The 13,416-nt window shown below is 33.0% G+C and overlaps 1 protein-coding gene across 1 annotated transcript in view; it reads right to left on the reverse strand.

Moving 5' to 3' along the window:
- The window catches only part of LOC138707451 (cell adhesion molecule Dscam2-like), a 1,157,632-nt gene that overhangs the window by 860,822 nt on the left and 283,394 nt on the right, over positions 1-13,416 (reverse strand). Inside the window, exon 2 of the mRNA XM_069836919.1 lies at positions 11,542-11,640. Coding sequence (XP_069693020.1) covers positions 11,542-11,608 — 67 coding nt within the window. The 5' untranslated portion in view covers positions 11,609-11,640. The remainder of the gene's footprint in view (positions 1-11,541; positions 11,641-13,416) is intronic.

Raw genomic sequence — 13,416 nt, forward strand, 5'->3', positions numbered from 1 at the left:
CAAATGAACAAAAGTTTTCACAAGAAAAATATTCATCAGACTGAAATTTTCTTTGAAAAATTGTTCTAAGTTTGCTTCGCATAGAAAATCTCTTGTTCCTGCAGACAGTGTGTTCAAGAGCAACAGATATATTCCAATTTTCGAATCAGAGGTGCTACTGGAACTGGAGAAACTCCAACCAGGTTGAACTGCTGTTTCCCAGCAAGATCCTGCGCCTTGCATTCTCCAATGTACGTGAATTAACTTTTCGAAAATAATGATGTATGGGTTTTGGACTGGCCTAGGAAGCCTCCGGACTTGAATCGCATCGAAAATATTGGTCAATATTAGGGCATATTTTCAGGAAAGTACTCTGTACTGCTAAATACAGAATGATCACTGATATACGAGTTTTGTTTCGTGATAAAATGTTATAAAAATTTGTAAAGTTCTTTTAAATTCTATGCACTGATAATTTCATATGTTAATTCAAAGTGAAGGAAGGCATATAAAGTATTAAAGTGCTTTCAGTAATTAAACAGATCATTTCACACCAAATACAGGCTTCCACACTAGTGTAATGGATATGAGGAAAATACGTCCAACTTAGGAGAATTAGCTGTGCATACACAATCAGTATTTTCTCTTTAGTATAAACAACAGTTAATACGTTGGGTTTCTTTTCTCGATAAACAAGTCGTAACCAACCAAAAGAGTACGCAATTTTTCGTATCTTGTACTGTATTACGTTTATATAAGGTATATGTACACCTTTACATAAAACAAATTATGTTTTGCATAATTTTGCTCTGTAAAATTTTTATACAATTGAGAATGGTACCAGAAAGAGAATGAAGTGAACAGATCCCTTGAAATTATGTCTAAATTGTTTTTCTAAATTATTTCATTTGTAATTTTGACACGCAACTTGAAACATGATAGCTCATGCAGTTTTTAAGATAGAGCCATAGTTTTTTCACTGTTTTATAGCTAAAACTATTCTTTAGTGCCTGACATAGAGCTATTTTTTATTTTTATTTACATTAATTAAATATTACCATATATGTAACTTAAAATATTTTATGTTGCATAAATCGTGTAAAAAATCCATAGATAATTATTAATTATATTAATGTTATTTTACTCATTGTCTGGCACTAGAGGACATTTCAAGCTTCAAAATGACACCAATATCTTCTTGGTATCACCATATTTGGCTGAGATATCATGTTTGACAGAATTAAATATTCTAAAATTACTACTTACAGAAAATGAGCCACAAACTTTCAAAGCCTAGAAGACTCCATCATCATATGTCACCTCTTAAGCAGCTTCATGTCGGTCCAGTTTCAGCTTCTTTCTGCCCCTCAAATATCTCCTCCTTGTTTTAACTTCAGGTGTTGAATGTTTTTTTTTAGCATTTTGGTCCCTATTTCCATTGATGCAACAAATCCTGCGATGATGTTTGTCCCAGGGTTTATGCCCATCCTCCTCAGAATTCTAATTCATACTTTTGGACTCTTATTAAAATGACGTACATCATCACTGACACACACATTTACAGTTTTATGACTAACAGTAAAAGATTATAAATTACTTCATTATGTAAAAAAGTGTTTTCAATCTAATGATCATGCCCAGATATTTATGCATCTATTTCGGGACTAGAAAGAAGTTTATTTTACAAGCAATGCTGGACGAGGGGATTGACTGCTACGATGATCACTCCAAAAGTAATGCACACCAAAAGTAAGTGACCGTGGCTGATGACGCAGCATTTTGGAAAATGGGACTTATCTGAAAAACCATAAGGCATAAATCGAAAATTCTTATATCAAATTAAAGGGGAGAAAATTCTCTGTTAAAATATTTATATTTTGAAAATTCTAATTTTTCATCATTTTTTGCGCTTTGTTGGTGTACATATACCTTAAGAACTTCCAAAACATTTTTATGTATTCGGAACACGGTGAAAATCTCTACGATACTTTTTTTTTTAACGAAAACCCAGTGAAAGCGTACAATCACTTAACGGCACATCACACAGATTAATCAGAACCGGCACAAGATGGAAATCTCCTTCTAAACAAGTCACAGGATTCTGATTGATCTCCGTAGGCTGCTACCTGCAATGAGACTGCTCATAAAGCTTCGTTTAAAGTGTTAAATACAGCCATTCCCTCATGGAATTTAATAACGTAAAAGTTCACCCAGGACTCTCACTGAGAATGTTAACTCACGCAAGAGTCGTTGACGATCGGTCTATCCCTGTAATTGCGTCTTTTATTAGCTTGCAGTGCACTGACCGTTTACAGCTTTGTTGGATGGAAGGTAGATGTCTATATAGAAGCTAGTTTTTTGAATGTTTTCATCCGCAGTATCTCGTTTATTGGTGGCTGGCCATAAAACAATTGGATGATGTATCATCCACGTTACGGAAATTAGATTTTTTCAGTGACGACGGTTTTATTTTCCATTAGCGTTAAAAACTTTATCTTCCTAAAATTTCGTCATGTCCCATAGGCCATATATACGTATCTTTGGAGAAACTAAACTCGTTTGTAACTAATTTCATTCTCGCATATTGGAAATTCTGTAGAAGAAATCGTAAATCATCTACTTCAAACCTCTGCAACAGTACCAAGATATTACTGCTCCTTGATAACTTATAAGAAAAACTGCAGACTTTAGAAACAAGTGGAATATAATACAAGTTAAAAACTCATACAGTTGGTAGTTGGTATGTTTGACTATTTCTTAATGTCCGTCACTGAAGTGTACAGTTCCTGTTCTTTCAGAATCGGTATTTATATGAAGAGATTTACCTTTTATGCTACAAGACATTTGAGGACTATGCCAGGAATGGATCCATGCACCTTGGCACTTATGAACCCATGGTTCCTTTACAGAATGATCCACAAGTAACATGATTAATTTCAAGGGGTTATTCTTTAAGATATTCCAAACAAAAAGCTCAATACAATTTTGCTCGGTTTTGCTTCCTTTTCCAGAAAAAATTCTCTCGCGTGAAATATTTCATACCGTGTTTTGGAAAAGCCAATGATTTAATTCCCAATATGCTCTGTCAATTTAAGAGAGCAGTACTTCACGATAATAAATGATTAAAAAATGTTAGCTTTTTCCTTTAAATTTGTAGAAATTTGATCAGCACAAATGTAACATTTTAAAAGTCCTTTGCAGAGGAGAAAGGTGAGCGTTTCCGTCAGGATATAATGGACTTCGAAAGCCGCTACAAGGACAGTATAACAAGAACATGTTGGGAGACTACATTTGGGGGCTAATAGAGAAATCTCGAAAAAGAACACAATAATATATTGTATTGTTCGGATCAAATTACTGCAAATTTAAAGGACAATGCTAAAATTCTTTCAATCATTTATTATTGTAAAACACTGATCTCTTAAATTGACTGAGCATATTGGGAATTAATCACTGGCTTTTCCAAAACACGCCATGCAATATTTCACATAAAACAATTTTTTTCTCGAAAGTAAAGCAACCTCTGCTTGCTGTACGTACACGCGGACAGGTAGAATATTTGAGGAGGGAAAAATGAAAGGGTGGTGTATACAGTGCGGGAACATAATGCCCATGCCAAGTTTATATCTTACGGTTCGATTCTGATCTTGTATTATATCTCTGCCTCTGTGCAACATGACAGTTTACGAAAGATAAAAAAGAAATAGCAAATTGTTTGACTAAATTATGAGAAAATGTATGTCTAAAAGTTCAACTTATATTCAGAGAATCAGTGACCAGAGGCTGCTCTTTGGAACGAAGACGATCAGATACACGTATTTTGTTTTACTTCTAGGACTCTAACACTGACGATGGGGATAAGTCATATGAAACTCAACGGTCACTCACATACTGTATGTACAAGTCAGTGCCAGCGTTTCTGGCGCGTTTTTGAGTAAAGAGCCAGCCAGTGAGCACTTGTTGCCAGTGCAGCTGAGAACGGTACCACACAACAAGTCACGTCAGCAATCTACCAATCACAGTTGTCAGTCTTATTGTACACTTTGGGTTTGCGGGGTGTGTCCTTGACAACACTGTCCAGTCAGTGGCATTGTTACCACTTCGGCTGAGAGTGATACCACCTCCTACACAGATGTGTCGTTAGCAATCTGCCAGTCACAGTTGTCATCTTTCTCGTCCACATACTGTGGCAAAGATAAGATACTCGCTCTCATTACTTACTGCACGCGCCACAAACGGTGACTTAAGTTATAATACATCTATACAGAAAGCGACCGGGGGAAGAGAGTAAGTGCCTTCTTCTCTGCGCGTGTTTTGCAAGGCCAGAGCAAAACATTAACATCCATACCTACAAACAAAGATGTTTCATAGTTTAACTCTAGAACCGTTACAACTGCAATTTACCTGCCTTTGGATATAACATGAGCATACAAGAGTCGTGGTAGGCGGAAGAACCAACGCCGGACAATACACAATGTAATGCCGTATTTTCAAATTGCAAATTAAGGCCCGTAACACACTTGCAGAGTTTTCGCCAGCGAGAAATGTGTTGCGAGAAAATTACAAAATTGATAACATGGATTCAAATGGACGTCCACACACTGGAAGAGGTTCTCGCTCAAGGCAAAAACCTCGCGCGAGTTTCTCGCTGGAATCGGTAGCTCAGCGAATTTTCTTAACACATTTATCAAAGATGTTTGTCATTTATACTCTTTATGACGATTGAATGTAGAAAAAGATATCACAGGTGGCGATGAATTGTATTGTTTTTATTTGAAAATGAGGAAAGATGGGTGATAATTGCAGTCAGAAACTTATCGAACTTGTACGATGTCACACGTAGGCCTATTTATATGATACACGTGATGAAAACTATAAAAACACGATACTTAAAGAAGAAATCTGGAGACAAATATCAGATTATCTGAAAATACATTGGGCTATATTTTATTTTGATGAAATTTAATAGTATTGATTAAACATTTGAAATAATGTATCTATACGTCTTAACAGTTTACGTAATTTTAATCAGAATGTAGCAAAGAATTCTCTAGCATATCATGAATGGCAAAAAAACTGTTGTCCATTGAATCTGAAATAAAGCCTAAACGTAACATCATTCAAATCGAAACCAGTATCCTAAACTCGCCCTTATTTTCGTAAGATACAATGTGATTTTCAGATATTTCTGGCTTTAATTTTAGGCCTACTTTTTCTTTTCATGAACAAAATGTGTTCGTGCAACTCCATTTCCTCATCATCTGAATACTCAGATTCAACAAAGCGTTCGTACGTAATTTGTAAAGTACGACAATATTCTTACAGGTTATATATTTAAGTACGACAATATACGTAAATACATAACCTATAATATTTTCCCCAACGAGTCATTACTATAATCAGAAAAATGCTTTCTGCATGAAGGCAGTGCATAGATGATCATAGCGAGGTGCGATCTGTGATAGCGAGAACTCGCCAAGTGTGTGGAGGAAGGCTCTTCGCCTCTTTCTCGCAACACATTTCTCGCTAGCGAAAACTCTTCAAGTGTGTTACGGGCCTAAAAGTGGTATTTTGAAGAGAGTTGGTAGAATGAATGGAAAAACGGTAGAATCCGGAGAAAAAACTACCGTAAGCTGGCTTTATTCATTACGAATGTCATGTTCGCCGAAGTCGGGAAATGAATTCGCATGACAGTCTCTCACGCTGGTCGTTAACCACCAAGGAGGTCACTTAATTAAGATACATGAAACATGAACTTTTTTCTTCCTATACTGTAAACAAATTTCAGCTTTCACAGTTAAAAGGCAAAATTCCGCTCCTCTAAAAATGGCCAACGTGAGGTTGCAAAATTGCTGAACTCGAACATTCCTAACAACAGTAACGACTGCATAGTCTGCGATTCTGAACAAAAACCTTTCATTAACTTCACCATAGTAAACAATTCGCTCGTTCCAAATAATGTATTAAACAGATGTCTGGTTTCGAATACCACCAACAGGCTGTGTTTAACCTTCCTGAGCTCAGTTTTTGATTTGTTTAATGTTTAAATATAAGTGTCCTGAATATACGTAGGCAGCTTAAATTGTCGACATACAGGTTACTCGTTTGGACTTGAGCTCTGGCTTTTGGTACACAGCACACTACAAAAGGAGGGGGAAGAAAATTGACAGTTTTGTCTCTGCAACAAAGCAGTTAAAATCAAATTGTATTCACAATTTAAAAATATCGGCGAAATACAATCATAGTTTCAGGATGGAAGAGCTGAGTTCCAGTAAGAATAAAAGCAATCAAAATAGATATTTTACAGTGCTTCATAGTCAAGCGAGGGAAATAATTTTCATAAATAATATCACGACGAGTGAGCTTCACCTTGTCGATAATTTCAGAAGCGCCCAGCGAAGCGAAGTGATATTTCCTAGCACTACTTCGTGAATAGGTTATTCCATAAGCAGTATCAATAAAATACAATTATGAACATATTTCTATTCAAATTAATTTACTTGCATATCGAATTTTGTACATTGGAACTGCCTTCTATATACTTTAGTACTACTAGCCATTTAGGGCCATATTCATAGACATTCCTAGCGCGGGCTTCCGGTGGATGATCAGCGAACTAACGTTTTTCGTATTCATAAACCGGTGTTAGCGATATGATATGATGTGGTATGATATGACATGATATATGATATGATATGATATATGATATGTTATGATATGATATGATATATGATATTATATGATATATGATATGATATGATATGGTATGATATGATATGATATGATATGATATGATATGATATGATATGACATGATATGATATGATATGATATGGTATGATATATGATATGATGATATGATATATGGTATATGATATTATATGGTGTATGGTATTATATGATATATGATATGATGATATGATATGATATATGATATGATATGGTATGATATATGATATGATATATGATATGATATGGTATATGATATGATATATGATATGGTATGATATGATATATGATATGATATATGATATGATATGATATGATATGGTATGATATATGATATGATATATGATATGATGATATGATATGATATGGTATATGATATTATATGATATATGATATTATATGATGTATGATATTATATGATATATGATATGCTGATATGATATATGATATGATATGATATGGTATGCTATATGATATGATATATGATATGATGATATGATATATGGTATATGATATTATATGATATATGATATTATATGATGTATATTATATGATATATGATATGATGATATGATATATGATATGATATATGATATGATGTATGATATGATATATGATATGATATGGTATATGATATTATATGATATATGATATTATATGATATATGATATGATGATATGATATGATATATGATATATGATATGATATTATATGGTATGATATATGATATGATGATATGATATGGTATATGATATTATATGATATATGATATTATATGATGTATGATATTATATGATATATGATATGATGATATGATATGATATGTGATATGATATGATATATGATCCGATATATGATATGATATATGATATGATATGATATGATATGATATGATATGATATGATATGATATGATATATGATATGATAGGATATGATATGATATATGATATGATATGATATGGTATGATATATGATATGATATGATGATATGATATGATATGATATGGTATATGATATTATATGATATATGATATTATATTATGTATGATATTATATGATATATGATATGATGATATGATATGATATATGATATGATGATATGATATGATATATGATATGATATGATATGATATGATATGATATGATATGATATATGATATATGATACGATATATGATATGATATATGATATATGATATGATGATATGATGTGATACATGATATGATATGATATATGATATGATATATGATATGATGGCTGCGAAACCAGGTGGCCAGGGTTCGAATCCCGGTTGGGGCAAGTTATCTGGTTGAGGTTTTTTCCGGGGTTTTCCCACAACCCAATACGAGCAAATGCTGGGTAACTTTCGGTGCTGGACCCCGGACTCATTTCACCGGCATTATCACCTTCATATCATTCAGACGCTAAATAACCTAGATGTTGATACAGCGTCGTAAAATAACCCAATAAAAAATAAAAAAAAGATATGATATGATATATGATATGATATATGATATGATACGATATGATATGATATGATATGATATGATATGATATGATATGATATGATATGATATGAATCCTGTTCAAGTAACCAGTCGATAGCCGGGGCTAGTTTAGCACGCCCGTAGTGCGGGCTAGCGAAATGTCTATGCATAGCACCTTACTGTTTAGAATCTGAACTACAGATGAAGTATTGATTTTTATTCAAAACTCAGTAATACTTGTAATCTAGTGTTAAGAATCTCAACTAAAGATCAATGTGTGAACAGCGGAATGATGTGAAGTAATGAATTTTATTAAACTGAGTGTGATCTAAACACAATTATAGTAATTTAACCTATATTAATTCTAAATAAATGTTTGAAGTTTTATAACATGGATTTTAATACACACTTACGTATTCTAAATGAAAGTATAAATGGAACTGACATCTTTTAAACAAGTAAAAGTATTTTTAATGACGAGAATGCTGATTGATTTTTTCGCACTTTGTTTACAATGAGATTATGATGTTGCCAGTTAATTTTTACACAGAGCTTTAGTGATGACGTACTGTTACTGCTTTCTAAATATTCTCCGTACTAACCAGGAACAATTATCAATCTGGCGCAACAATATGCAGACAGTAGCGAATCAGATGCGAATAGATTATTTCGAAAATTTTACAGTGATAGATGAACGTGATTGGTTGAAATTGAAAGGATTCTTATACGAGATTGGTCACCGAATGCATGAGGGAAATAGAATATGAAAATAATTTCAGGTACAGTACCATGTTTTCATATCGGTTTAAGTTCTCGCACCACAGTAATTTTATGCGGGTTTACTTTAACTTCGTAGCCTTTCTTACGGAAGTGTATGAAATTTTGGTTTGCTGAGAAAGACGCGGAAAATATTTTCGGACGAATTTTTCAGTCGGTGTCCAATGTCATCCAGAATTTCATCTATGAGAACTGTACGCCTTTTTCGTTTATTATCTTGAACACTTCCCATTTCATGAAATTTATTATCCAAGTTCTAAAACCGTGATAAGACCTGGAACTGGAACACCTGGGAGTGTCACTGAAAATAATATCCTTATGGTTTTGGCGCATTCATTACTTCCATATGAACAATAAATGAACACGTGTTGAAGTCCTATTGTTTTCCATTTCCTAGCACACCAACACCAAAAAACATGTGAATCCATTATTCACTATCATAAGGAACTACTACAGTACCTTACCGCTCTGTATATCCCGTTAGGTATGTCTCCTCTCCACCCAGAATATCGGCCAAGGCCATGCTAACTTTACGCTGCAGTTTCGCCGTGATCACGTTTCACAGATAATCAGCTCACTCGGTACTTTTAAATGCCTGTCATTTTAAAAATGTCTGAAGATAAGAGTTATACAATTTTCATCCCACGTTGGAGGAATTATCACTAACTATATCCACCAATGTTGATGAAATTTTAATTGCGGTATATTTATGTATGGTATTATAGGTTGGGGTGGAACTTATAAATCCAACCTTTTTCCATTAATTTTACTACAGAAAAAGTATTAACAATTTGTTTAAAAGAAAAGCAGAAAGATTACGTAACTGAATTGTTGTTTAAACATTTCAAAGTTTTCAACATTAAACAAAATATGTACAATTTTATTTTATTAAAATATTTTCATAGAAATTTTAATAACTTTGAAAGGTATATATATAAATATAGAACTAAAAATATGAATTCTCTGCGTTTGTCTGAACCAAAATGTAAAACCAATGCAGCTTTTTATCATAGCATGCGTCAAGGTCCCAGATGATTAAACAAATTTTATTCCAATAATATTTCAACCACGAATCGTCTCCAAATTAATAAAAAAAATATATAAAAATTTGTATTGGATTTATAGTTTGGGTTTAAACATATCAAACACTATTTAATCTGTATTCACTCTCAGTTTTAATTTTATTTTTGTCTGTATTGGAATCCCCTCCTGAGCACGAGTCTTACTCATTCAGGAGTGGGCTAGTTTATCTTTCATTGTATTTATTAATTTGTACTCCTTTCAAACTTTGTAGCAATAAAAATAAATAAATAAATACATAAATAAATAAATAAACACGGAAGCAAGCAAGCAAGCAAACAAACAAATAAATAAATAAATAAGTAAATAAATAAATAAGCACGGAAGCAAACAAACAAACAAACAAACAAACAAATAAATAAATAAATAAATAAATAAATAAATAAATAAGCACGGAAGCAAGCAAGCAAACAAACAAACAAATAAATAAATAAATAAATAAATAAATAAATAAATAAATAAATAAATAAATAAATAAATAAATAAATAAATAAATAAATAAGCACGGAAGCAAGCAAGCAAACAAACAAATAAATAAATAAATAAATAAATAAATAAATAAATAAATAAATAAATAAATAAATAAATAAATAAATAAATAAATAAATAAATAAGCACGGAAACAAGCAAGCAAGCAAGCAAACAAACAAACAAACAAACAAACAAAAAAACAAACAAACAAACAAACAAACAAACAAATAAATAAATAAATAAATAAATAAGCACGGAAGCAAGCAAGCAAACAAACAAACAAAGAAACAAACAAACAAACAAATAAATAAATAAATAAGCACGGAAGCAAGCAAGCAAACAAACAAACAAACAAATAAATAAATAAATAAGTAAATATATAAATAAATAAACAAACAAATAAACAAATAAATAAATAAATAAACAAATAAATGAATAAATAAGCACGGAAGCAAGCAAGCAAGCAAACAAACAAACAAACAAATAAATAAATAAACAAATAAATAAATAAACAAGTAAATAAATAAATAAATAAATAAACAAATAAATCTTTAAGCATGGCTTTGTTAAGGGCAGGGCAATAAATATGGCAGTCGTATGGTAAATATGTGGCACTTGAAATAAAACTTATACTCAACTACAGAACTCTATGGGAAATTTAACTTTATTTCCCACCCAAATCAAACTATGTAAGTAGCACAATGTGTCCATATCAGTGGTTTAATTGCGCCTGGTTTCCTTCTAACCTTCAAATCCAATCCATACCATACCCACCCAACTAGGCCTATATACAGTATATCACGGTGACTATTACGTGTTCAATGCATAGATAAGAGTTTATTTATAATATTATTTACATAGAATACTGCTAAGAAATTCGGTTTCTTCTCTCTAATGGGCGATCGTTGTTTGTCGTCTAAATTACTCACATGTACAAAAGTATACACTGTGGAGAACTACATGCTAAGAAAAGTTAATCGCCGTGTGTTTGATTAAATAAAATAGTTCCGGTACTCACCACTGAGAAGTAAGAACTGGAGTTCGAGCACCAAGTGTAGAGACAGGAGCACTTGCAATGCCCCCATGGTATTCCAATCACTCGCCAATCCTCACGAACCTGCGAACATTCCGATAACCTTGAATTTAATAACATAGAACGGAGATATTCATTCCAATTTTCACAAAAAGTGGCATGCATAAAACGAAGCATGTACTTCTGCTTTTCTGTAGTACGATACACACTGCCAGGTGAAGAATACAAAGCGTGCAGTTCTGCGTTGTGTAATTTTCTTCATTCTCCTGTAACTTCATCACTCTTAGCCCCAAATATTTTCCTAAGCACCTTATTCTCAAACACTCCTCCTCTCTCAAAGTGAAAGTCCAAGTTTCACAACCATACAGAACAACCGGTAATAGAACTGTCTTATAAATTCTAACTTTCAAACTTTTGACAGGAGACTAGATGACAAAAGCTTCTAAACCGAATAATAACAGGCATTTCCCATATTTATTCCGTGTTTAATATCCTCCGGAGTGTCATTTATATTTGAAGAGTCCACTGCAAGAATGATGGATGTCACTTTCTTGTCGAAAATGAACCAAGACTGTCAATGCATAGCTTAAGACATAATATAGAATGTACATAGAGAGTTATATGGCATTAACACTGATAGTCATTGTCCAGTAATGATCGGAAAATCACAGTTAAACTTTGAGCGCTAACCATTTCAAACTTTCAATTGCTTCTCCTGCAAAATGCATTCCAAATGACATCCATCATTCTTGCAGTGCACTCTTCATTTGTTACTGTTGCTCCAAGATATTTGAATTTTTCTATCTCTTGAAAAGTAAATCTCAAATTTTTATATTTCCATTTCGTACAATATTCTGGTCACGAGACATAATCATATACTTCGTCTTTTCGGGATTTACTTCCAAATCTATACCTTTACTTGCTTCAAGTAAAATTTCTGTTCCCCCCCTAATCGTTTGTGGATTTTCTCCTAACATATTCACATCATCCGCATAAACAAGAAACTGATGTAACCCGTTCAATTCCAAACCCTCTGTGTTATCCTGAACTTTTCTAATGGCATAGTCTAGACCGAAGTTAAAAAGTAAATGTGATAGTGCATATCCTTGCTTTAGCCCTCAGTGAATTATGAAAACAGAAGAATCAACAAAATTGATAAAGCGTCGTAAAATAAACCAAACAAAAACTACAACCTACAAATAGAGGGGTCTCTGTACTTGACTGTCAGGAAAAAGACATGTAGCAACAGTCTGTCTGGAAGGCTTAGTTATCGATATCGAATACAGGTTGTTTTTGTCGTGTGTGTTACAGCTCTCAAAATTCAATTATTTGCTTATGACGGACTCCACTATAGCTCCAGCTACAGATATTGGTTTTTCACATTTATCAGCTTCGCATGGACGCTACAGTCACACTGCAAACTAAGCTACGAAATCTCATTTTGAGATACATTCTCCATTACAATTTCAAATTAATGCATTTTTTCCATACATCTCTCTTCCTCTTCGTTGTGTGATTTGATCGCATTGGTAGATGAGAAACAAGGTTGTCGCACGACTCAAATTTAGAAGGAAAGCATAGCACATGCACAAGGTGGAAGGGGAATACATAGGCTCCTTTTGATAGATGAAACGGGGAAGTGAGTTAAACACGGAAGTCTAATATCAATGTAGTCTTTTGAGAAAAGTAGCATTCTTAATTGAATTTCGGAATGCTTATTCAGGAAAACGGGAAATATTGGAGAGCTGATTTTGCAGGGAAAATAGCAGAAAATGTGACATACATACAGGGACTCTTGTTTACTACACATGCGCAGTGTGTTGTAGGCGAAACTTATACAATAAAGGAGTTCCAATATTC

The sequence above is a fragment of the Periplaneta americana genome, chromosome 10 (assembly GCF_040183065.1).
Source record: "Periplaneta americana isolate PAMFEO1 chromosome 10, P.americana_PAMFEO1_priV1, whole genome shotgun sequence".
NCBI lineage: Eukaryota > Metazoa > Arthropoda > Insecta > Blattodea > Blattidae > Periplaneta > Periplaneta americana.